The sequence below is a fragment of the Anopheles stephensi genome, chromosome 3 (genome assembly GCF_013141755.1).
Source record: "Anopheles stephensi strain Indian chromosome 3, UCI_ANSTEP_V1.0, whole genome shotgun sequence".
Lineage (NCBI taxonomy): Eukaryota > Metazoa > Arthropoda > Insecta > Diptera > Culicidae > Anopheles > Anopheles stephensi.
In genome coordinates this window covers 4,435,354-4,462,632 of record NC_050203.1, presented here as the reverse complement: position 1 = coordinate 4,462,632, position 27,279 = coordinate 4,435,354, and the positions used below count along the sequence as shown (strand labels likewise).

General features: G+C 45.5%; 2 protein-coding genes across 17 annotated transcripts in view; both read left to right on the top strand.

Moving 5' to 3' along the window:
• Window positions 1-27,279, top strand: part of LOC118510213 (neurocalcin homolog) — a 108,311-nt gene that overhangs the window by 51,841 nt on the left and 29,191 nt on the right. The gene's annotated exons all lie outside the window — the stretch shown is intronic.
• The window catches only part of LOC118510211 (neuronal calcium sensor 2), an 88,787-nt gene that overhangs the window by 49,454 nt on the left and 12,054 nt on the right, over window positions 1-27,279 (top strand). For 12 of the 13 annotated variants that reach the window (XM_036051756.1, XM_036051765.1, XM_036051766.1 and 9 more), the window contains 2 exons: window positions 1,861-1,974; window positions 13,811-13,954. In XM_036051756.1, the coding sequence (XP_035907649.1) occupies window positions 1,864-1,974; window positions 13,811-13,954 (255 nt within the window). In that variant the 5' untranslated portion in view covers window positions 1,861-1,863. Of the gene's footprint in view, window positions 1-995; window positions 1,366-1,860; window positions 1,975-13,810; window positions 13,955-27,279 lie in introns of those variants that run through there. The other variant, XM_036051757.1, reaches the window with a different exon arrangement.

The window sequence follows — 27,279 nt, the reverse complement described above, 5'->3', positions numbered from 1 at the left end:
AATAAAACGTCTTGATTGGAAGAAGTAGATGTTAAAAATAGAACTTTTATGCGATTGTTGCAAATGGGGGACATGATACGATCACACGTCTCGCACAGGAAGAATCTCATTGCTGAGAAAACACAGCTCCAAGTAAAACAAAAATAATGTCCCTTGCAAAACGTGTGAGACGAGATTACTTCCATCGGATGGTTTATTGTGTGTGTTTTTGGAAGGTATTGCAAACGAGTTTCATGTATTTTTTTCTCTTTTTCTTCCTTTCTGAAAATATGGGGGCCACCCTCATTGTTTTTGAGCAGATCACTGTCCCTATCCGAACATGCAGTACCAATAAAAGGTTCTAAGAAACGAATGTGCTCCATTCTTTTATTTTCTTCCCAATAAGGTGGCATGCGTTTATCTTCGTTTCTCACACTAGCCAGAATGTTTGTTGATCGAAATAGAATTGATCGAACAGCGGAGCATACTCGGAGCGTAATCGGATTAGGTACGGCAGAGCTGTCGTTGTTCCAGAATGATGGGTTTTCTGGGTTCCGACCGTCGGCTTTCTTTCTCTCGTCGGCGATGTAATGTATCCTTGAGGAAGAAGAAAACGAGCCTCATTCCTATTGACACTCTGAAAGCGTATCGGGTTTGGGCACGATGTAAACGGGTCCCCATTATATTGTTGCGCTTCAATGACAGTGCCAGCTGAAGGAAATCAATCCGTCGGTTGATGGACAAATACCTAGGTTAACTGTGTGTCAGTTAGAGTCGAATACTGTTCAATATGGTTTAGAGACGATTTGATATTGGACTGGAGAAAGGGATTCTTCTTTATCTTCTTGGTTACCTCAGCCTTTATTCATCCTATTTCTTCATCGTTTATCACACTTTTCAAACACTTTCCCACTATCTTACCCTACTCTGGATCACATTTCCTTCCACATTTTTACACCACATTTCTTCTTCTCCTTCTCTTTCGTCTTTCTATTTCTTGTCCACTTGCAGTGAGATGAGCTTTGGTTTCGCTTAGCACACTAGCACACTAGCCGACTAACACTTCCTTTCCTCGCACAAACCCCAAACTGCGTGCGTGCTACGTGCCTGTACACCATCACCAAACAACATCACATCACTCACAGACGCACACTACTTCACACACCATCCGTGGGGGCGGCCAATATGAATCTCCCCCGAGTAGCGAACACGCACGACACACCACGTGCCGCTCGTGAACGATCGTGGAGACGGTTGCTGCGTACGCCACTGCTCGGTGTGATCCTTTTCGTCCTCGTTGGTGAAGCGTTGACCGATCCGACGGTCGGCGATCCGTACACCAATCCGTTCACACGCGAGGACGATGATACATTGCTTTGCGTGAAGGTGGGAAAACCGAAAAACACGCTTTGCAAAACGGCGCTGCGCATGATGAAGTCTTGTGGCGGCACGGTCTAGAAGGATCTTCCGCGACTTGTTGGACCTGTTGTTCTTTGCCGTGTTTTCGTTCAGCATGTTTGCATGGTTTCGTTGCTTTCGGTCAACTTTTAACGCTTTGTGGATGTTATGTTTTAATTATGCGAAGAAGAACTGGCATTAAATTTGGAAAAGCAACGCTTTGTTTAAAATTCTGCTTTCGAATTGGTGCCTTAAGCTATGGTGAAAATAGCTGCTTATTATTAGTTCTAAAAGTCGTGCTTCTTATTTTAACTTAAACCGCTCAATAATGCTTCTTCGACGCTTCATCGTGCAATTATTTCTATTTCAATTTGTTGATTTTGTTTCATATTTGCCTTGTTTTTCGATCGTCGAAAAGCTCTTTCTAAGCCGAATGAATTTCTAACCTCATTTCCTTCCGCCTTTCCTCTCTCATTTCCACAGGACATGGGCTGCTTAGGTAGTAAAGACCGCCTGTCCAAGGAGGACATGGACTTTCTCAAATCGCACACCCGGTACGATGAGTCCACAATCAAGGAATGGTACAAAGGCTTCAAGGTAAGTGGGTTAAAAGTTTGAAGCACCGGCCAGCACCTGTCTTGTTGGCTTTGACGTAATGAAGGAGCAAAGCGTTCGAGGCCCGAGCGTTCCTAGCTGCGGCTAATGTCTTTTACCTTCGCGTTGCGAACATTGCCCCGGCTTTCCCGCGTCACGGACGAGCACGTCTAATTTCCAGCGATAACCGGGGGGCCTTTTGGCGTTCAATTTACTTCCCCAACCCCTTCCCCCGGGGCTGGACGACAGAAGCTGACAGATCAAAGTCTCGGGTCGTCTTCTGGTGAAACGTTTCTTAGCTTTGCTTTGTCTCATCATTCCGGCGCGCTCAGCTGGGGCCGTGCGGGGTGGGAATGTCGCGTTTGATGCGCGAGGCAGTTTGATGGATTTCAGCTTTGGCTTTTATTGTGTTTGAGGGTGCCTGGGATGAAATGGCGCTTGGAGATGTCCCAAGGTAGTCGGCAGTGTCCAGAATGTAATTGAATTTAGCGTAAAAGGAAGTGAGGTTTTTTTCCTTCTACATCCCCATCAAAGCGACTTGCGAATGTCGGGGCTACGAGAGCGCACGTGCGTCCTACGCCTAAGGGGGCCAAATGGCTCTAAAATGGCTCGATTTTTGTTGGAAATTGAGTAAATGAGTGACAGCTGGTACGGTCGACATAGTGGTGATGGTTTCTTCGGAAATTAGTTGTGTCTCTGTTTGTGAAATAGAAAAGCGAAATCGAATTCTCATTAGCCATTTAGAAGCGTGGAGCTGGAGCAAGTTCAATGCTAAACTCAAATTAAATACAAACGAGCCAGTCCTCGAAACGCTGAAGCCTATAGCTTATCCCCACAAAGAAAGCCTTGTGACATTGTGCAATATTTTCGCTGATATCCTAAGCCGCCCAGCATCACGCCTAACCTCATAATTAATTTCGAGCACAATCTTCACCGAAAGGCAACGGCTACACACGCTCGCACACCGGGCGGTAGCCGCGTCTTGCCATTCGAGCGATAAATGTCTAATCCTTCCGATATCACTTAATTGAAACCATAAATCAAATTACACACCACGACGCTAATGCCACCGCTGGCTCTGGCTGCCATCTTGCGCCTTTAGGTACGCACGTGGCAGCGCGGCCATCGGTTCGGTGTACAGCAAACACAGCGGGCTTACAAAATGGTGCGAGATCGGATCGTTGCCGTACGCTATTTCTGTCCTCCTGTCAGGTTTCGTATCCTGTTAGGTTGCTGGTCCTGGCCCTGGAGATGTAATGATAGCAGGTATGCAGTACGCTCCATTCTATGGCAAACATAATCAGCTACAATCAAGCCTAGCTGAAACAGCAAGCCAACCGAGGGATCTGTCGGAGCACCGGGATCCGTAAGACGCAACTACTCTTATTCAATTAACAAAGTTCCCTTTCGGTAACTACCGGGAGGGTAACACACATACGCATCCACAGGCGTGGCCTGCATTAAGCTGAAGAATATGGGTGCATTCGTTGAAGCACACCGTGTCAGGCTGAAGCGAAAAGCCAGCGTTGCTCCCGTTCAAACAGAAGCTGTTCGCTGTTCATTATTCCACCCCACGTCAAGTGTGTGGGGGACAAGGCGTGGAACACGGGAACAGGGAAAAATGCATTGTGTTAAGCAAAGTTTGCTCGTATGGAGCAAAAGTTTTCTCTTTGCTGACGGCACCGAGAAGAAAAGAAGAACCATTGAAAAAAGCCCGGTAAAGAGAGCGAGATCCTCCTTCCGTATGGGGGGGTCTCCGCTTTTGTCTTGCAGTGGTGCCGTGACCAGGATACGCGCCTGTAGCCTGTGCATGGTTTCGCACTGTTTTACGATTCTCGTACGAGTGTGAAACTTTCGCCTCGCGTGCAATGGTCGTGCGTTTGTGTGTGGTGAATATTATGGTGATTTTAAGACTCGCTTTTTATTTCCTTTCTTCGTATTTGCTTCATCTGAACTTCATCTAAGCTAAGCAAACCCGGTTCCTTCAATGGACTCTGCTGAAGATGGCATTTATTTTCCTTCGCTTTCCCCAAGCTGCATCGACGCACGAGAGTGCACAGTCACATACACACACGCTTTCTTTTATGATTGTAAGTGTGGTTTTTGAGGATTTAACTCCTTTTTCCATTCCATCAACCACCAAAGCGTGGGATACGTGCGTGTGTGTGAGCGTGTGTGTGTGCCGTGTTGCGTGTGAATGTGTGAATGGCGGAGGAACTTTTCCATCGTTTCGTATTCAGCGCGCTCGGTCGTAGCCTGGTGGCGGCCAGGCTTCTTTTCAGTGCCCGCCGGCTCGTTCCATGGAAAAACTCGCTCAGATCACATCTTTTCCATCCATTTCCGGGGATTCTAGTGTCGTTCTTTTTTTATTTCATCGAGTGGGGCAAGTTTTTCTTCCAGCTCGTTAAGGTCTGCGCGATACCAGTGCCACTATAGGAGAAGGTGAAAGAAAAATTGTAATGGAATTTCGATGAAAAGAAAAATCTCTGCCAATCTGCCTCCAACGGCAACAACACCCGGCACGAGGCCATGTCTGTATGTTAGGTTACGCTCTCAGTAGTTAAAAGTTTTTCGCAGAAAGGCATAGGAAAGCATTTTCTCCGTTTCAGCAAACGACGAGCTTTGTGATGAGTTTTTACAGTTTTTACGTTCACACTATATACAACACTTGTTTTATGGACGGGAGAGATTATTTTGATTCTAGTCTCATACACCGATGTACAGGTGTACTGCTGCTATCTTCCGTTGGCACGCTAACAGCAGCAGATACTTATGGTTTATGGTGCGATCCACCTATTTAAAGCCTGTCATATTTCAACGGTTCTGTCGGCTGGAAAATGAACTATGATGTAATCGGCTTTAAGTGCTTTGGTTTCAAAATTGCTCCCACTGGAAGAATGCCAACGCAAGCACAATCGGCCCGCAACTTTCAATCGCTTCGGCAGCCCACGGTTTTTGTTGTGCTTTTCCGTCCAATAGAAAAGCGCTCGGCGTCCGAGTGTTGCCAGCGATCCACAGGCACGATATGCCACTCGTACGCGCCCGCCCTTGCCAAGCTAGATGGTGATTAAATTTTCACATTCTCCGATCGATGGGATGCTTTGGCACAGCCCGATGGCCGGGCCTGTCTTATCGGGTTCATTGCGATGATGAAAAGGATATCGAACGCTGAAGCGTGCGTGAGACACAACGGAAAGGAGCAAACGCGCGGGATAATAGATGGCCAACTGTTGAGCTGGGCTTTCGGCTGGGACACGCGGCACTCTGTCGGTACACTGTTCAATAATGAAAATTTAATTTCGCACCCGTCGTCATTGCTTCACCGGACGTTTGGAGCTTCCGTTTTTTTTCTTTGTCTCTCTCACAGGATACTTGTGGACGGCTGACGATTGGATTTGTGTCCGTTTCGTTGGGAGGAGTGCAAATCATGTCTGAATCCTCGTGATGATCTATGCAAACGCCATAAGTGAAGTATTTGTAAGAATAATTTAATTATTCAAAATCCTTGATAGAAAAAATAGACTCTCTCTCTGCAAGGGTTAATGCCAGGATGGCCGGATATGAGAGTACTTTCTTCTCGAAGCGATGTTAATTGGTTGTCCTCGGCTTAGGTCGTCGAGACAGTGGATGTAATTTCAGATCAATTTAGCTAATCCTTTAATCCATTCGGTGTCTGTGTGTTGAGCGGGAAATTGACCAGCTTAGGGTAGCAGCAACTTAAGCGACTTTGGACCTCGTTCTGTTCCCTCGCCAAATGATAATTTAACATAAATTATTCACTTCTTGTAAATTTCCATTAAATTACATTTGTTCTGTGTAGAAGAAACCAAGTCCAATCCTCCAAAACTCAACGTACAACCTGTCGGAGCACGTAGCTGACCAGGGCTGGGAGTTCATCACGCAGAAGCAGGGTGCGAAATAAAAGTGTCTGTATAAAAAGCATTAAACGTAATTTGATACCCCAATATCCACGGGCCGAGGATCCGCTTGTTGCGTCGTTGGACCTAGCGCCGCCTTCGGGCACCAATTCTGCACCGTTTTAACAAATGGCACGTGGTTGATGGCACAGTAAACTGGCTGTGTGAGTGTGCATTAGGCAAAACAAAACACCAAACATCCTTTCTGTGCTTTTTTTTTCCTTTTCGAGGTTTCGGTGTAAGCTTCAAGGTCTTTCGGTGTGTTCTTGATGATCCTGGGCGAGCTTTAATCCTAGCTCGGTTTGACATCGATACTTGGCCACCAGTAGCACAGCATGGCGGGGGCATTTATTGGTGTAGCGTTGTTGTGTGTATGTGCGTGTGTAAAGGTAGAGAAGAAGGTCGGTTGGTTTACTTTATTTAGCCCAAGATGAGCTCATGTTACGGTAGGCTAATTAGGAAGTGCCTCGTCCCTCGTCGCAACCGGAGATGTGACCCGGCAAAAACGCAGAGAGCTAGCTAATTATAGCCGATTGTGGGATCGGTATCTTTGGGCATTTATCTACGAATTGGTAGCGTAGCTGTCCATGTACCATCGTGCACGTGCTGGCTTGTTTTAAAGGCTGCAAACCGTCACTGAAACGTTGAAGATAATAATTTGCTAGCATCGGAGATGGGAGTGTGATGAATATTGCTTTCGAAAGTTTAAATGAGGTGCTTCCAGAAATTATTACTCTTTATACACTTTTCGTAAAGTTTAATGATTGTATCATACAGCGATTGTGGTACGTGATAGGACAACAGTTGTTAGTTGATTTCATAATTTGCCATAAATGTCGCCTGATGGATAATTCTTCGAATTCCCTTTAAAGAGTCCAGTCTGTATGATTCAAATTGAAACAGGATAGCAATTAATTGCAGGCAGCAATTAAGGACAAATATGTTGAAAAAATCTGGAAAATGTTTCCTCCCGTTCTCTTCAAGCATAAATTAAATGAAAAGCAATAGCCGAACGATTAACGTATCACGATTTATGGCACATGTTTTCTCATAAAATGATAAACTCAATCCAATCCCTTCTCCAGGTTTTTTTTTTTTGTTTCGAAGCACTGATTATTTTATGTCCACTCGCAATGACAAATGGAATGTAAAAATGGCGGTAGAACAACATTTCACGGCTTATTGATAACTCCAATCATTTCCAAACTGTGCGAAGCAGGCGCATCGTCCGGCGGTTCTGCTTGTTTGTGTAATGCACCGCAACAATACACGAGTCGTTGCGCCCGGTTAAACCTCAATATTGTTCAACTGGAATAATTTATCGGTTAGACAGAACATGATTACCGTACGCAAACATAAGCCTCGCTGCCCAATGCATGCATCACTCCTTCACCAATCGCACAAACACCGACCATTGTTGGGCGATTGATGCGGTAAGGTCAAGCCATCATATCACAGTGTGTGGTCCAAAGCTGGGCAGCATTAGTACAGTTGGCTTAACGCAGTCTCTGCCTCTGTGTGTGTGTGTGTTCTGTCACTATTATTCGAAAGGATCACACACTCACGCACACTGACACCTTCTGCTATACCTTACCGTGTGATAGTGGGATGCATTTTCAAGGACACTACGCTTACATTAATCTTGTGTGTGAATTTCAATTGCATTGTTGGAGGATAAGCGTTCCCAACCTACGCAACACCAAAGACTGCTCGGAAAATAGATTCCATTACTTTGCACCGCAAGAAACTGTAGCTGTAGGAGGTGGAGGTGCGTAGGAAAGGAGGCTTCTACTGGACGTCCTCTGAACGTGTTGTCCTGTGGGTGTGTGTGTGAACATGATGCGGTTGTGCTAATACCGATTGTTGTTCTCGACTTTGTACCGACAACGGAGATAATTTCTAGACACTTCAACTTGTTGGTTAAAACATTGATGCTGCGGACATCTCCTGCCCACCCAGCCAACCTGAGACCTCGAACAATAATGCCTTTGTTAAATAGTTGTGGGAATGTTACATAATCGAAATGACACACTCATCTTGAGGCGGCCTGCTAATGTCAATCAGTGAAGTGTCCTTGCTTCTGGAGAAAGTTGTCCCCGGTCCATCTACACAGGAGACTCTTAAGAAATCCTCTCCGCTTGGCTGCTGCTGTTTACTGGAGTGCGACGTGTGTTCGACTTAGTGTATGACCACAAATCATAACTGTGGCACGTCGGAAGAGAGACAGCGGCGACCGTGTGGTTAGGACACACTATTAGCTTTATTTAATTTACATCACACATTTTACGCCACGGTGTCCGCCAGCCAAGAGTGAAGTTCAGGATGTCCATATCCGGCACGAAATCATGCAGGGAAAACAATGATGATCATAAACGTCAAAGCGCTCTTTGCTGTGTGTCCCTGGGTGTGAAATCCGGCCTCTCTGCATCCTGTGTGGTGTCCCGTATGCTTCGAAACACCACGACCATCCAGGCAAGGCAAAGTTTATCGTGCCAGAACGTTCGTTGCAGTAAAATAAGAAGATGACTTCAATGAAGGACAGTTTGTGCACCAGCCGTTCAGGCCATCCTTGCGGGGGGTACGGAGTGTGGAAGGGAATACCTGGGAAGTTGCAGTGATGTTCCCGGTACCATTGTCGGAGCAAAACAACGACGGATTCAGTTTGGTGAAAAGCAGGAAATGTGCATAGTTTTATTCCATCATGGTGGTGTGTCGGTGATGGTTCCGGAAATGTATGGTTTTTCCCCGGGTAAGGCCATGCCAGGACACGGGTTGGAAATGGGGGTGGGAAAATTGAAGCCCGAGTCGGAACTTTCTCATACACATTTTCATTTCGGTTTTATACTTATTTTGAAATTCAATTTATGTGACAGAAACTGCCCGAACGCTGGCTTGCGAATGTGGAAAAGCTGTGTAACGGCACTCTGGCCTCCCCCGAAAAAGTCATGTTGCACAAGGGATAAACTGGTTAGAGTTATCCATATTTCTCCAGCCACAAAGATGTTATGCATGGATTTAGAACTTGTTGCTTTAAGCAGACATTAAATGCGGAACGTTTTACGACCCTTTTGGACAATCGGTCAGTTGGGTAAGTATGGAGAACTATTACGGGCATAGATTAATTAGGCGATGGTTGGCTGGGAGTTTGGTTTTTGTACCCTAATAATATACACTTGGGTTGAAAATTTATAGTACCCCGTGGAGAGCTTTGCAGCGTTTTGTTTAGGATGGATGGGTTTTGAAGACTTGAAGTTATTTCATATATAAATACGATCAAAAAATAAGGAAACACTACTTTCTTTGGCATACTTTCCTTTAAAATACGAAATGAAGCTTTTTCTCTTCCTTAAAACTTTTGCCACTCATCTCAGTCGTTGGACAAGAAAATTTTAATTAACAAATTCAATCACCTCTTCACCTGTTTTATTGTGCCGTTTCTCTTGAGGTAGAGTGGCCAATTTTCTTCCGGTTTTTCACCTGCACGTATCCTTCATCAAAATGCGACAAAGCAGAAAACCTCCCCCCGTGGAAGCAAAAAAGGAAAACATCCACTAGTTAGAGGTGGTGGTAGTTGACGAAGAAAGAAAAAAATCAATACACCGGAAGAAAAGCCAAAATGCATGACTTTCACGAGGAGTTTTCTGGGTGTATGGTATTTTTTTGGTCCTCTGGTTTCTTGGTCCTATACCACCCAGCACGTACACGGTGGTGAAAAGTATAACAATGGTATATAACCCCGATGAAAAATCTCCCACTTTCTACCGAATCAATGCGTTGGCAAATGGTGGCGTTCTGAGGGTCGCCTATTCGCTGTGTGTATGTGTTTGAATCGATACCGAGGGCAAAAAGGTTCGCTCTCCAGGCGAACCATGCGGAGGCGAATCAGCGATGTTGTTGATGATGATGATGATGATTCGATTGTGGATCGAACATTTTCTTGGAAAAATAAACTTGACTTCTTAACGATATTTTTCAGCGGTAAAGGTTCGGGTTTGTTGTGTGAGTATTCCGATTTGATTGACTTGACGCGTGTATTTGTAGGGCTCATTTGCGTGACTATTTTGCACCCCATTGCTTGCCATTCGTTCTTGCGAATACTTGAAGTGGAGAAGAAAATGCTGAATACATGTATACAGATAGTTGTTTGTGATAAGAGTTTGTTTGATACACGCATTGTTCAAGTATGATGTCGAACCCCGAGCCTACTAACTACCCGGTCGAATCATGGGCAAAGAATAGGATGAAAAGCTCCCTATCTTATTCATGGAGTACGAGTGCGTGAAAGCTTTCCCTGTTCGTAGACAGAGAGAGAGAGAGAGAGACATTCAGAACGCCTTCGAGCTCGAGTGGCTTGATAAATAAAATTAGAATAAAATCGATACGAACGAATCGTTTCCGCCGCTACCAAGAGAGAGAGCGAGTAGCGTCTCTCCCTGCTTCCTTGGGGTCGTTCGTTTCGAATTTGTTTTCTTTTTTCTCACAGCCACTCGCAACATTTCGTACGTCACTCCTTGTGCTGTAGGGTCGAAGCAAACGCAAAAACAACAAGCACCCATTGCGCCAATATATGACGCGACAAGTGTGCCTTGTTGTACCAGCCGTTCGTTGAGCACCTTTTTTCCAATGACGCCCGCGAAAGCCCCCCCACAGTGTGACGTGTGGGCAAATATTTTCCTATCGCAATGTTGCACGACACGACCAGGTCCGCACATGGAATTTTTTGTTTTGTTTCGCCCGCTCACCTGTAGCGCACGGCGAGAGCGCAATTGGTGTCGGGAGCGTGTACCAGAAATACAGTCATTAAGTGAACCATGTATCAGAACTAAGGGAAGATGTACATCAGCAATGGAGCAGCAAAAGTTGAGCTTCTGTTGCCTGCTTTCAATTGACTCATTTTTAATATGAAACATTATGTCTGGTTACATTTTTGTGTGCCCGGCAACGGTTTTATAACAAATTTTTTTCTACTTCTTCCGCTTCGTCCAGTCAGCAGCAGGTGGTATTTCATCAATCAATCTCCGCCGGTGGTGAGTGCGTGCGTGCCGGGGTGAATGAAAAGGAAGTAAAAAAGGCACAACCGGAAGGATTGTGTTCGGCTGTTGGTCCACGGCAGTTGGGCGAGGAAGTTTTGGTTTTGAACGTGCCGAGGCAAGGAAAATCGGAAAATTCTGTATCGGAGTTTGCGTTGTTTGTGCGTAGTGGTAGGCCTCGGAATACTGGCTTTTTTTTGGCCCCATATTCTTTATAGCTTAAAGTTGGCGTGATTGATGTTGCCCCGGGAACCTCATCGCTGCGGTAAGTGATGAGGGTTTGATTGCAATTTTGATCCTGCGGTTAGATCAGTGCTGGGAAGAGGTAATGAAACGTGTAATTGATATGTAAATAATTAATGTAGTAGATTTATCCATCTTGTACTTCTTTTTCTCTCCTTTCTTGTAACCACGCGCATGGTGAAAAATGTTTTTAAATTGACTTAATTTAATGTTGATTGTATTAAAAGTTTCATACGCGTCAGGCTACGCCACATACGGCGCGTTATGGATTTTCCCACAGTGGTATGAATTTTTCACACATTTCCCACGCTGTTGACTGGAAGGCACACAAGCAGACAGGGCAAAGTTTCCTTACGGCGATGCCTTTCGGGACAAAACTAACGGCCCGCTTTTGATTGATGGCCCGGACGTATGAATGTACGCGTCGTGTTCGTTGCGTAGTCCGAAGGTGATTCATGATTTTTTCGCTCTTTGTTGATATGGGGGACTCGTTTGGTGTTAACATCCCCTGGTGTGTTGGCTTTTTTACTTTTGTTATTCTACTCGTACATTAAATCCATGCCGCCATATTGTCCCGATTTACGTGAGCAGGAGCGCAAACAGCGTCGACGTCTTGCGTTTATTGTTTGTGCGTTTACAATTCGCTAGGAAAGGTCAGCGAGCAAATTGTGTGAAAATGGGAAGGAATTTTCCTCCTGGGGGTAGCAATGGCTGGTGCAACAAGACACGTACGGAGAGAGGTAATGGTTGGGTTTTATTGAGCACTTGAATAAATGTTAACATGATTGCTACATTTGCAATTCATTACACATTACGCTGCATTCGTTGTGAATGGAATTGCATAAACACGGGCGGTTTCGTTTTATGGAATATTTTCATGTCGTACACTAGAGACAGTGGCTTAAATGTTCCTAATATCCTTCACAACTACGCTGAAGGAGATACACAGGCTGTACGATAGTAGATGCGTCTTGTTGAGCCTGGTACATGTGGAAGTATGTCCTGCGGATTGCATACATTCAGGCCGAGGGAAGATAATATTTTAGTGCATAATAATGAACCAGCAGGGGGATGCTAGTAGGCATAAGTTGGAGAATAAATTTAAAATATGACCTTTTCTAGTTATTTAAGCTTATTCCTACTTATCCTAGACAGATGGTCTCGCTGGTGGTGACATTGTTGCGATTAAAAGTTGAAGCTAACCATCAAACGAGCAACATTAAAAGTTCTAATACACGGCAATAAATGTCTTTACCCCGTCAAAAACTTCTCCCCTAACTAACCGGCCGCTTTGGCGTCTTTTTCCACCCGGCAATGTGACGTTAAGGCGGTCCATAATTACAAGCGAGTTTATTTCGCTGAGGTTAAATTTACATCGTCCCATGCCTCTCAAATTAGTCCTCCGTTTTGGTGCCCGCTTCCAACGCAAAGCATTGATTTATTATGACATTAAGGTTGGAAGATAATTGCTGTCCCGCGTGCGCTGCGGGCCGGCGGGAAGCTTCCAAAGCCCACAAATATTACATCACATTGCATAACGCGGCCGCTCGCGTGGCTTTCGTCATGCCCGCGCACTGTGGGGCTCAAATTTGCCTCAAGCACCTTCCAGCACTGCTGATAGTGGAGGATGAAAGTGGAAAACTATAAAGTTTTCCAAGCAGAACGTGTTTATCAACCCGGCCCGGCGCACAAAGCGAGAAAGCGTTGTCTGGGCGTCTAAGCCCGACGGCACTTGCAAGCCCACATGGTTTGCTGCCATTTTGCAGCCATTCTTCTTTAACGCTAGCAGCAGCAACAGCATCGGTTGAGATAAAGGGAAAACTTTAATGCACGAGCCAGCAGAAACGCAAACCGGAGGCTTGTTTATGATTTCCTTACGCTCGGAAGGAAATTTAAGCGGCCAGAGGGATGCCGCGTCAAGAAGGCGCAAAATTTTTATACAATTTGCATCACCACACGCGCACTTCCGTTGTACTGAAATCTCTCCTTTTGCTTGCTTCCTTGCCGTTTCCCCGGGAGTTGTTGTGAAAATGTTATTTTAACTGTTAAAACTTTCTGACTGGCCTGGCATCTCGCCGTCGTGTTGGTATAATTTCCTTCACGTCCCGTCCGTTCTGGTGGTGTTCCTTTTTGGTGGTTTTGTGCACCATTTAGAGTGACATTCTTCTTCAGTTTTGTTGCGCATTTTCTTCGAAGTGAAAGTTTTGGCCGGTGGCAGGCAGGAAACTGTGTACACCGATTTACGCAAGCCACAACTCCGACAAGAAGGCTCTGGCATGCAATAACACAGCGTTTAATGCCTTTACATTTACATACTTTCCGTGGCGTAAGAGAAAAGATGGTGGGGCCGAAAAAGAGTGGTCCGCGCGTTGGAAATCTGTTCCGTACCCGAAATTGGAGGTCATAAAATTGGTTGTTTTTCCTGCGAAACTTCACTGTGCCTTCGTTGTACGGTTTTTTGTTTTGAGAACAAATTTTGAGCCCCAACAACGCGAACGTGGAAGAAAAAGTCAACACTGATGGAAGCCGCGGTTCGGGAAAGCTTCGAACAGCAGTTACAAACAATAATGACTGTCTTATTATGCACCGGCTCGAATGAACTAGTTTTTAAAGAGTTTTTGCTTTCTTTCCTTCCACTTTCCTTTACAGCAAGATTGTCCAAACGGCAAGCTAACGCCAGCGAAGTTTGTAGATATGTACAAAATGTTCTTCCCGTCGGGCAATGCAGAAGAGTTTTGCGATCACGTCTTTCGAACGTTCGATATGGATAAGAACGGTTATATCGATTTTAAGGTAAGTTTTTTCATTATTTATTATAACCGTATTATTTCGTATTATGTTTTGTTATTTTGTTCCAAAAGAATTTACTGATTCGTTTGTTCGTCTTCATAACGCCCCTCAAAGTATGCAATGAATGTGTTACAAGGCATCCTATAAATTTATGAGCATAAAATTGCATACTTTTAGGAGCACAAAAATAAGATTGACCATAACCAAGATGCTTGTGTGTTCGGCAACCATTTCCTTTATTTTATTTACCAATTTGTTAATTAATCCTTAAAACTCATTAGGAAAAGCAAATTAATTTGAACTTTATAGCACCATTTACCAGTTTAATAAATGGATTTTATACTTATGAATTGCAAAGCACCATGAAACTGGCACAATACTGGCGGTCTGAAAAAGCTCAGACTATCTGGTCTTGAATGTCAAAATTCTCGAAACATGAAAACAAAGATCTCGGCGAAACAACGTTGCGCGGCATCGCGAGGAGAAGCCGCGCGGTGAGCATATGATCCGGAAAATTTAACGACTTTCCCACCGACCGAGTATGCAGTCCGTTTGCTTTTCAAAGTGCAATAAAAATGGTTACATAGTATATGGCGAGTATGGTTCGCCAAAATTCGCTATTCAAGCGATGGAGTCGAACAGTACGACCGTGTAGCGTCTTTAAGGGCCATTTTCACCTTGTCGCAAGCTTCTGTGTGGAAGTTTTCTTCGTTTTTTTGTTGCGCCTTTCCCTGAACGCTATAAAATGGTGAGCATCCTTTTGCCATGAGAAAACCAAACCATGTGTGCTAAGATAATAAAACTAGGCACTCGCTTTACCACGGGAACTCTGTTTGCAGGCGCCAGGTGATCGGCAGCATCGTTACCCCATTTCGTCTTCGATCTTGTTACCGGTTTGGGTCGAACGAACATACCCCCCCATAACGGCCATCTGGTGCTTCATTCAAAAATCCATTTTCCCCCATCCATTGGGGAACCCGGTTGCGATGATCTCATCCTCGCCGTAAATGTTTAAAAGTATAAAAAGCGACATAAAAGCGATGCGATGAAATTGCGAACGTTCGTATACGACGGTATGAAATGTTTCACTTCCGTGTGATGGCAGGACCAGCAGTATCGCGCACATCATTAAACCAAGCCGCGCATCAAACACTGCTAGAGCCAGCTGCAGAAGGGAGTTTTGCTCGCAGCCACCGCTCGAAACCGGAAATGGGTCGGGAATTGTAAATGCCATCGCTTCGCTTTTCACGTGTAATGATTTTTAATTGCCTGTTTTTGATACCCGCATCCCGTTCCCGTTGCTCGCGAAGTCTTTTATTTGCTTTCTCTTGGACTTCCGCTTGACCGCTTGTTTTGCATGTTTTTTTTTTAGCGGAACGTTACGGACTACGGTATGCGCAAATCAAAGGAAAGCAAGCATGGATAATAAAAGTATAATCGTTTGCCATGTTTGCAACCTGATTGAACATCATGAAGATATTGCTTGTGCTGGTCGTGCAGTGAATATTATATAAGCAGTGATTTTGAATCTAAATTAGATTTTTTTTATTTAGGCTTTTGAGAGCCTTGAGAGCATTGATAATAATATAAAATAAGAGTATAGAAATATCTCTGTAAGGCTTTGTAGTGTAAAGGACATTCCGTTCAGTTATATAAAATGCCCAAATGTACTTTAAACTCCAATTTATTCCCGGCACCGAAGTGACGCTAGATGCCGGTCACGTTGATTAATGACATCCATCAAAACGTCGGCTTGAATGAAGTCCGTAAAAAAGCGATAACCCGCAACGGTGGCTCCAAATTGTGAGTCCCCGGATGTACTGACGCGCGATATTTGGTCCTTGCAGGTCCGAAATTCATCAACTCGGTGGTCCTATCGCACCTTGCACAGCACCAGGACGTAACACCAGCCGTGTAAAAATTGAGCAAATCCTAGCACACACACACATACAACGAAGGGTACAAAATTGAGCAGCAAAAGCCTGATAACTGGATTTTGCTCCTAATAATATCACACACACTCACAGGCGGGTTCCGGCTGTTCTTTGCTGGGTTTGTGTTTGAAAATTTTGGAATTTCCTTCCACGGTCGTTACACCTGGGGAGAAGTTACAGTTACGCTTCACCGTTTGTCATTATTCATAATCGGTTTAGAGATTGTTTCCATTTTTCGTCGCGATGCTTCATACTTGGGTTGAGCTGGCACGAAATAGGGCAGCCGGTTTGGACGTTGCAACCTTTCGTTAAATATCAGGCAGCAACCGAGGGTCGGAAAAATGGGTCAAGCTGTCAAGGTGCGAAATGCAATAAAAGTTTATGCGACATTTTCCTCGTTAGCAAACTCGGGCTGGAAAAGGATTTCATTTTCTGGCGCAAGGTGTGCCAGTGTTGACTCTGAACGTACGAAGTAAAGTGTTTGTGGAGGGTTTTTTTCCTTCTCTCTCTCTCGCTCGCTCGCTGTGTGCTCGAAATGTCCGGTGAAAGCTTACCGATGGATGGGAAACGAGTTGAAATATGTCGGAAACCCCAGTGAAGGTAAGCTTCACTCGGGCAAAATGTTTAAATTACTCCATGCTTCCATGGTTATTGGTAACGAAAAGCTGGTCTTTGCTTTGGCAGAACAAATCTGCAGTGCTCAGACGAGTTGCTATTTTGACAGCTTCGACATTTGAAAAACTGCATAACATATATGTGTACGTGTGTCCGCGAGAAGCGGATGTATAAAAACGACCAATGAAAATATACGACGAACGAAGGAAAACAGCTCCATCCGGAGGCACCGGAATTCAGCACCATTTGGGCTGTCAGCTGCATCGAGCGGTGTGACGATTTTCGCACCAAACTAAAAACATGACACTTTCATGTGGTGTGGACAAATTGAGACTCACGAGCCTGGAACAGCTTTTCGGTCAGACCGAGTGAATAAGTAGAGTGTGCGAGAGAAAAACAACCTTTATGGAAATACGAACTTTGTGATGGGCGGGTTTGCGTTACCGAGGTTCGTCCGTACCTCGGTAGCCATTAATTTGTCACACTGTGGTCGTTGAATGAACATTTATGTCAAGGCCATTTTATTGAAGCGAACTTTTTTCGAATGTCTGGTCGGCTGGTGTGTGATTTTGCAGCTCTGTGGTTGTCAGATAAATAATTGTTCAAAATTGTCAATAATACTCGCAACTCTGTAAGATTTTACGCCGTTACGAAAAAGAAAAAGATTAAAATTGCATAACTTTGGGCGATATGTAGTAAAAATTGCATACTTTCAGGCGTATGTAAACTCAGTTTTTTGTACACAAATATCTTGAAAACTGTGTTTATCAATTATTATTAGTTTAAATGTCTTTATCGAATGAAAATGATAAACTAATGCTGTCTAGTCCAATTCATAAGCATATCAAAAACAATATTGCTCTAAGATTTAGATCAAAGTGATTGAGCTGAAAAGTCTCGCGCACCGTACCGAGAATAACCTTATAATCCTTCATCGTACATTATTCCTCCACACAATGGCACAACTTTCACTCGAAATCATCTTTCCGGGACGGTTTCGTTCTCGGGAATCGCCAGCTTTCGACGACTTGCTTGCTGTTGCTGTCCGGTCTTTTGGTGAAATTCATTTAGCCATCCGAGAATTGCCCCGAACAAGGAGTGGGCTCCAGTGATTATAGGCAGTATGGATAAAGTTTTCTCACCACAACACATTCTTAACCAATGACAAACACTCCGCAAAAGCACACAACTATACACCCACACACACACAAACGACCAGTTATGGGAAACCTCAACCGAAAGGATTCTGTCCTTTCGAGCGGCAGTGGTGTACACAAGCAAGATGTAAAGCGAGCGCAAGGATAAAGTCAAATGAAAGAGAAACAAACCTCAGCTCCAGTTTGTGGTGGTGGTGGTGGTGAAAGTGAAAGTGGCTTTTCACTCTCGAAAAGCGCGAAACGGAACTCCCCGATGGCTTTGTGACAGGGCGAGAAAGAAAGAGAGAGAGAGAGTGAGAGCTGATGCTGGAGCTAGGAGCCGAGATCCGGGAACCAGCCGACCAAGCTAATCTTGCCGAGCTTTTCTCAAGGCTAAGTTTAATTAATTTTGTGGTCGCCTGCAACACAACAATAATAATTCATTCCATTTTCCATCGTTGAACGCGCGCGGCCAGTGCTGCTGGTGCTGGTTTGCTTCGGGGGTACCCCGTAGTCCATCAGTGCGGGAGTACACCATTTCTATTAGAAGTTTAATTGTGAAGGACTTGCTTCGCGGGAAAAATGGTCGAAAGCACAGTCTTTTTGTTAATTTGACATTTTCCCTTGAAGAAAGATGCGAGTTGTTATTAAGAAGTACAAGTTCGCTGAAGGGGATTTTTGGGTTCGCTCTCGAAGGATCGCCTAGCGACTGGTAATGGAAAACTTGTGGCTGAGAAATAAAATAACGAAAAGAAATCTGGAGAAAAAAAATGCAAAAATAAAGGTCCAAATGTGGTGGAGATGGTAGACGAAAGATAGGGCCAAAAATGGATTTGGGTTGATGTCAAAGGATTGATGAATCAAGCCGCGATAGGGTTAGGATATTGGGACGCACAAACTGTGTCCTACGCACCCAATTCCAAGGATCAACAACTTGCACACATACACGGGCACGCGCGTGCAGACACGTCACCCGATCGAGACAACAATCAATCTTGTTTGCGCGAGGGTCATGTCTGTAGGCTTCCCCGCTGTACCTGCGATTGCCTCGCGTTACTTCCACTGGAGGAACGACCCCGATAGCATAAACACCCAAAACCGTTGCTTTAGAATAGGAGCTGTAGAGGGAGGACAACAACAAAAATGGCCACCATTAGGCGACCCTTTAGCAACGTCTATCGTCGCCGATCTCTCGACAACCGTGTCAACGTTGAAAATTGGCTTTCTGAAAGGAAGGATTTCGGTACAACATGGAGTCCTCCACGTGCTACGGGGGATGGGACACATCACACGGGGACGGGCTTTATTGCTTCGCTTGTTTTCCCGTTCGTCTTTCCCTTTTTTTTTCTTTGGGCGAGCGCTTTTTCATGAGTTTGAAAGGTCACAAACACGGCGGGAAGTCGGTAAATTTATTCACTAAACGGCAGGAGAGCATCTTTATGCAATAAAGGATGAATAATTGATGGTTCGCTGTAGAATGTTTCAATTAGCCGTAATGCAATGTCTGAAATCTGCTGCCTGGGATGGAGCTGGGATCTGTCGGTGCCAAACAGGAGCAGGAATGCTTGTGGAAAGTGATTTAAATCGATAAATGGAGCCCGAATTTAAAACGAGCGTGGAAGCGAAGGGTTTAGTCGTTTGGGTTTGCTTTTACTGCGAGACATTTGAAGGATATGTTGCGAGCGCTAAGTACACCTTTTCGTAAGTCAAAATTTTGACATTCGAGTGACAGCCGCAATATTTCGTTTTCTTCAATAAGACATTGTGATTACTAGACTGTGCAAAAAAGGCGTATTGCTCTGCCCAAATCCAAACGCTAAAGCTCGGCTCAAGTGTCCTCCATCAGTGCGTACCAACCAATTTCTCCACCAAAAATGTCTTAACCGTGTTTAGACCGCTCCCCGGCGCGGCTGTAAACCCGCGTCATTGTGATGGAGTGGGGCAGGGCGATGTGTTTTCACCGTTGGTCTTTACGCCATTTTCCCACGTCACTCTAATTCCGGCTCAGCTCGTTCTGCTTTGTGCGGCATGATAATGTGGCTTTTAGAGAGACATCGATCAAAAAGCCATAATTTTAAAGATAACAAAGACCCCCGTCAAGGGTTTTCCCGTTGGTCTCACCGGTTTTGCGGATTTCTGTCGGGTTGCCGTGGTGTTGCGGCCGAAGTGTTCTTCAACCAACCCAGCCATGCACGACAAAACACTGGGAAAGCGGGCCGTGCTCTGGGAAGTAGCAAACAACATCAAAGAGAATTTTATGATCCGCGTGCGTAGGGAGGAAAAGCGTTTTTTCGCATTCACATTTTCTTCTTCAATCTCCCTGCGAAAGATGCGTTGTTTTCGTCCTTTTGAAAGCAGCACACAACAAAACGCAGAAGAAGAGCGTCGTGACAACGAACGAAATTTCGCATCCTAGAAACAAGTCACCAAGCGTTATATTGCTCCGTTCTTCAAAACAAAACACGCCACCCAGAGCCCACCCAGCCATTTATTTCTACCGCCATTTCTCCCCAAAAAAAGGATGGGCTTTTAATTTATTCAATACAGGCGAAAGATGATGTGATGGTGGCCGGCGCGAAACCACCCCCCCCTCCCTCTGAATGACGATAACTCGAAGGGACACGCTGCTTAAAAATGAAAAGCACGTGTCACGCGACCCTTCCTGTCTGTGTTCTATGCTTCCCCCTTCCAAGGAGCGTTCTCGCCACTCGGAAGACATTAAATACTTCAAATTTTGTGGGTGGCTGAATGGGGCTGGAGGATAACTGATTTGCTGCCGGACAGCTGCGGGGACCTGAAGGGCTGTAAATTATTTCCCAGATCTATGCGTTCGTCTTGAGTGAGGTTCCGGTTGGGACTGGCGGTAAAGTTTTTCCTCCAGCGAAGCGACGTGCTTCCCTGACCACAGGGAGTCCTTGGGATATTTCTTGCTAGCCCCCTCCAAAAAAAAGGCAGCATTATTCCCAAAGAATTGTGTTACTCTCAATACAGTTGCGCTCCAGGATAGTCTTTGACACGCAAAAATGTGCTTCTTCTTTATCCTGGGACGTAGATCTCAGCTCCAACAAAGGGATGTCTTCTTGCTCGTGCCGCTAGACAGCCGTTTTTAGGCTGAAACAAATGATTCATGGTTGAATGGATGGGTGGTTGAGACATTTTGTTTCTCCGTTCCAACGATCCGCTTGTTCACAGCCCCCCTCCATGTTACGGGGGGTTCATATTTCTTGCCGCACAAGTTTGCACAAATTATAATGACAAATGGGTGAAGCCATGGTGGGGCTTCTTGGCTTGTTACATCGGCGATATCGAGTGAAATGTGGAATCGATTATCTTACGGTCGGCGGTGTGCCGGTTAAAGTTTATTATTTATGAGGAATTTATTATTTCCTCGCCGGCTTCACATTGTAATTGTTTAATAATATGGTCCATTTGGAAAGCTATTTGTAGCGCAAGCAATGCAAATAACTTATTCATCGCTATTCACGGAGCTCCGTGCGCGCTGATTGTGGTGAAGCTTTGCGACGCCAAAATCCGATACTTTGGCAAACGATTGCTCTTGACACTGGCCCCAGCCTCGGTACCTTCCCTCGGTGAGTGTTGCTTCATTACCGGTCTCTCAAACTGTCGCAACTTATCGAGAAACTTTCGCACACCACACGGAGTAAAGTTTAACAAGTTGTCGCTAGTTTGTTAATAGTTTGGCTGTAATCTTCAGTCCACCTTGCACCTTCACCACCACGCAACCACTGATGGGAAATCGCACCCAGCGACACACAAGAAAGAAAATCCTTGACTCGTTTGCACAAAACATTCGAATGGAAAACACTTATCGAACAAAGCCACAACACACCGTCGTGAACACAAGGTAACGCGAACACAGGAAGATTGCTCTTGTTGTGTGGAATTGAAATAGAACTTTTCCCTCTGGCGTGTGCAAGTTTCTTGCGACGCGTAATATTGTGCCCCTTGCCGAAAAAGGGCATTCATGCGACAACCATTCGCCGGAAGATGGCCTAATGGCGGTAAAGTAAAGTTTTTCTGTCCGAACCGCAACGAAATTGTAGCGTCTTAAAGCTAAGGCCAGTGGAAGCTCGAGAGGCCACTCTATGTATGTGTGTGTGTCACCACCTCCGTGTCACTGCTGGCGTTCCCTCTCGGTATCTTAGATTAGGAAAGTTTTATTACTTTTCGATAAGCTAGTGTGTGTGTGAGTGGGAATCGGAGCGCGAAGCAACCAATATCCTTGGGAAGCCGGAAAATGACCCCGGAACAAGGAAGGGCACCGTTTTCCCTGGAGTCGCAAAAAGGCGTTCCATTTCCAGGACGTTGATTGCGTTGGTACGTCGGGCAGGGTACTGAAATCACCTGAAGCACCACCAGCGAACCAGCGGTCGGCGATATTGTTTTATTGGACAAGAAACACGAATGGTGCACGCTGCGGTTCCTGTGGCTCATAAATATAGATCACGCAACCGATTACACAGTATCGAGCAATGATCAAGGATTGGAATACTGTGTGGGGCTTCTGTTGGCGGTAGAACTATCTATTCGGATGGTTCAAGGCCAGCGTAGGGTTTCCGGTTGTTCGGGAAACACTAAGCGATTTCTAGTGTCCTAATGGCATTTGTTTCAAGGATGTTTAACATCACTTCACCTGTCGGAAGTTGAGGTTAATCTTCTAGACAGCTGCATGTTTCGTTATGCAGATTGTAATGAGTTGTTGTCTGGTTGGAAACATCAAGAGTTCAAAATTTTCTTCAAACCGCAAATAGTGTTGCGCAAATTGCACAACTTTAGGCGCTTTTAGGAAATTCTGTTTGAATGATCGTTAAAAGCCGCCATATTTCTTTAGATTAAAAAAACTTTTACAGAACCTTTGAGGATGCTTGATAAGGTCGTTCAGGATCAATCTCACGACGAAAACCGCCCTTCATAATATGACGTCCCAGACGCCAATATCTGTTGCGAGTTCCGTCACTAATCCTTCAGCCTACTGACTGTTTGGGATTTGAGTTTAAGCACTTGAGTTGGTTTTACTTCTGACATTATTGGGTGATGGATCGTACCAAACTTTACTGATTGAGCCTGCGTGTGCTGATACACAAAGTATTGTGATGTTCCGTGACAGTATTTGAAGAAAACTTTACAACTTCTCTCTCGCTCGAAAGCAAAAAAGGGGAGATACGCAAATGAAGACGTCGTACCCCAATATGGCTTGTGCCACGTGTTTTCTTACATGACGCACGTGCAAGGATGTTCCTTCGCCCAGATACACCGATAAGCACATCCTACACCCGGGTTGACATTCCAATCCCGAGCCCCAATTCCGAAGGGCAATGAAATCTCGGCAAACCGGGCCGGGACGAAGAAAAACAAGAGCTGAGATTTCCGGACAGGACCTGAGGGAGCGAGCGAAATTTTGGGCCGGTTTTCAGTTGGTGCGAAAATGAAATCAGTATCGGGGGTTGCGGATTTTCATCGCCGGCGGGCAGGTCGCGAGACCCTACCCCGGTGTGAGTGTGTGTGGCTTTGTGTGCGTTTCGCATTAAGGCACAATAATGCGACGAGCGCTGTAGATATCGTCCCCGGGCCGGGTTGATGTTTTTGACGATCCGTGCACGCACTTCTAGACCGAGGAGTTGTTTGGAAAGCGGAAATAGCGTTTAAATCGTCGTTTTCCACCGGGAGAAGAATTGTGTGGGGCTAGGGAAGTGGATTTAACGCTCCCAGCCCAGCCCGTGGTTAATGGCATGCGTGAATGAAGTGTTTAAAGTGTGAATGGTTTGAAGAGGAACTCAATTTTTCGGACTGACAGCACGAGACTGTGCCACGATCGATAGAATGTGCTGCCTGTGTGTGTTTGTGTGTGTGGTTGGATGTCTATGTTGTGCTCTGTGTGGAGTGTGGTGGCCCTTTGCTTTGTGTGGATCTCGAACAAACAACGGTCCTGTGCGGTAACGCCAATGAAGCGGATGGAAATTCTGCTACCGCATAATGTTTCCACGCACAAAGGTGCACAAAGAAAAAAGGCGAAACGAAAGGATTTTCCGGCACGGGTAAAAATATTGCTAAAATCGAATATTATACTAAAGAAATATTTTTCTTCTAACAAGTGTTAACCGAGCGTGCTTTCAAAACACGCACACAGACACTCACAAAAGAAGGAAACTTTGTACGGCTAAGGCTGTGTATGTGAGGGCGCGCAACGTGCCGCTTTCCTATTGTGTTCGAGAAGAGCCTGTGGACAAATAATAACAAGCGAGTAGAACAAAAAAAAAATGGCAAAAACAAGCGAAACCACTTTCCCTGCTGGTGGAACTGGTGGCAAGGTTCTGCAGCAAGCCGAGCCGTGGAACAGGAAGCTACAGCTGCTGCTGGTGGTGGTGGAAAAGGCAGCACAAAAGAAAACAAATGCTCTGGTTTACAGATTTCCATGCAGTGCAGTGCGCTGTGGTCGGAGGTCGGGAATAGATAGGAGCATTTTTACACTCCTTACAAATGGGACCATTTTTCCAAGAGTTTTACTCCCTGTGCGCACGACCGAACGGTCTTCGTCGTCTACGGTCTAGAAGTGGACGGGGAAGTGGGTCCGCAGCAAGAGCGGTGAACGTCGTCACGCTGCTCTGTTGTGGTAGGATGTCTACCAGGGCCGCGCGCACCACCAGCGCCACCCTCGGCAGCGCCGCGATGTATGCAAATGCTGTAACAACTCAACGCTAATAAGCATCTTTTCCCGCAGTTGTTGTCCTTTGGTGTGATGTTGCACATGCCTTTCGGAGAGCGCTTTGAAAGCTGAACCGCCGCGGCGTGTGTACCATGGCCCACTTCTTCCTGGAACCCGGTGCCGAGATTTCTAGACCGTACTCAAAATTCACCCGGCAACCAGAGTATGACGCGCGCGCGGCAGAAGAATGTCCTCTTAAGCATGTTTGTTATCCCTTCGCGTGGCGGGGTCTTGTTTTGTTTTCGTACACCCGTACGTACACTCGCGTTTGGCGAGCTGCTTGATCTTTCGGCTTTTCTGGCTAGCGCACCACGCGCAGTATTACCTTGACTTGGCGCACTTGGAGAAGAATTGCGTGCCCTGCGGCAAGGAGAAAACACTCCCCGGGTCACACACACACACACACATCCAGAAGGAGGTTGATGGAGTGAAGGAATATGTGTGTTCTACCGTGGCTTTCATTTGTCAGCATCAATAAGCTGTGAACGTGCTGCAATAGCCGTGAACTCGACACCTCGAAAAGCCGCCTGTTCCGGAGCACGGTTTGAAGTTGGACGGCACGACGTTACGATTACGATTGTAAAACGTATTTCCAGACGTTTACATAATAGCTCAAAGATGGATCACGAAATCATCGAGCGTTCGAAATGGGATCTCGCAATCATCGCAGAAACACGCGGCCCCATTTCCTAACAAACATCTTCAGAACAGGTTTTGTGAGCTGTTTTGTTGTTTTGTGAAGCTCACAAGAGTGAAGTTCGTGGAAATGTAATATTGTTGCAAGTGTCTGGTGGAATGTAGCTGCAACATACGTAGATAAGGGAAAAATGTGTTTCGCTTAAGACACCGAACCGAGTCGGTATCTCGTTCTGTCCGGAATTGGCTTTTTTGAAGACCTACCACTAGAGCTACACACTCCGGGCGGGTTCGATATGAGATATGAAACAAAATTGAGTAAATAAAACCAACTAGTGGATAAGCTGGACGAGAGTGGATATGCCATAAGTTCGTAGTTCATGGCATTGCTGGATGGAAGAATTTGATAGCCTTATAGAATTGCGAAAGAAGTGGACGAGTTGTGTGGCTGGGCGATTTTTATGCATATTTCCAACTACCACACGAAGCAATTCTAAACCGGTAACTAGCAGGATATTGGATGAAAAATTTCAAAATCTTCCTCCGAGCACATTCCAATCCGCTTATTTCGGGAACTCCCGGGTCTAAAATTCTCTCTCTCTCTCTCACTCCGCTCTAGTATGTGTCTACGTGGTGGAGTTCCAGAATTTAAACGTAAATATCCATAACCACTAGGGCTAGCTGGAACGAAAGGGGTTTAGCATAAGACAAAGAGTCTCGTGCCACTCCAGTGTGGTGCAAGTTTGGTGGTAAGCAAGAACCGGAACATGATTTGTGATGATGCTGGTGAACTTTGCCCAGCGCTCAAGCCCTTCTCCCGGGCTGGTACACAATCCTCGTCTTTTTTTTCGCTCGGAACTAAAGTATGATGCCGGGTCGGGGGGTGTGGGATATATTCATGGGATGGAAAATGTGAATGTTAAATATGCAACGTGCAGCTTGTCGTTTGCCCTGGCATTCCGCTGTTCCGCTTTCCACGTACAGCAGCTTTTGCATGATTGCAGTGCAGCTTGGTAGTGGGATGCAGAATTGCATGTGCAGCATTCCATTCTTTGATATGCATATGTTCTCTGGTTGCACGTATTTTATTTACTGCTTCCAAAATTATACACCTGATGTTTTTTGTGAAGTAAACAGACTTTTACCACGGGTTCAGGTATTTGGTGTGATAGGACTTTGTACACGCTGCTCAAAATAGTCTCCCAAAGACATCATCTCACCTAGAGTGTTTCCTCACGGCTTGAGGCTAAACCAAAACAACAAAAGCCATGATTCGATCTAGAAATTCGGTTGTCTCGGTTCGTCTGTTTGAATAAAGCTTTGTCAGGAAATTGGAAAAATCTGCTCAATAACATCTTTCTACGCAGATCAAACATTGCTCGCTCCGTCGTAGCCTATATCCATTGTGATGCGTGTTCGTCCTCGTGCCAGAATGAAGATATCTTCAATCGGAGATTCACACGGCAAATCACTCCGAACGCCGGTTTGGCCGCCACACAGCTCGGTTGGGTTTGGTTGGTGTGTGTTCGGGGAATAAAAGTCGTTTTGCTAAATCAAAGACACCGGCTTCGACCCGAGCATTACCATATTGAAGAAGTGTCACTATACTTGAACCCACAATAGACGAGAGCAAATGGCTTTCCCGCATCTGGAGATCAGCCCGTTCGCCCGGTGTCGGCCGGCACACTAGCCAGAACTCATCGACCACAAACCCCGATAGCTCCGCAGTCATGCCACAAACATCGCTTTCCGAACGCTTTCGTAATCGGTTTTCTTCTGCCAAAGGCACGGAGAATGAAGCCATTCGACAGCGCTTCCCGGACCACCCCCTTGATGCTTCGGTGTCGGTGGCGCGTTGTTTGCCGTGCCAATGTTTGCCACCGTTGCCGTCTTGCTTGTACGGCATCCAAACAACAGCCCTGTGGAAGGGTTGCGGCGTTGGGTGGATTTTTGTGCGCCCGGGATCGCCTTTTCTTCTCGCGTCTTAGATTTAAATGAATCTCGGCAGCTGCTTACGGAGTTTCAACAATAACCAAGCTTTTCTTATCGAGCTCCGTTCTGCTCTGCTGGTCGGCAAACAATCACGCCGTGCAAGCTTGCAGACGGCAATGTTTGTGGCGCTGTAAATGCAAAGATCCTTGCACTGGTGCTTCTGCACCTTGCCGATCGGCCTTGTTCGGGCTGGCGTACGGCTGTTGCTGAATCGACATTGAAGCACATCTGCATAATTGAGCGCTTTAATTACGGAGAAGATGTTTTCCTTGAATTAAATTGCATTAGGTA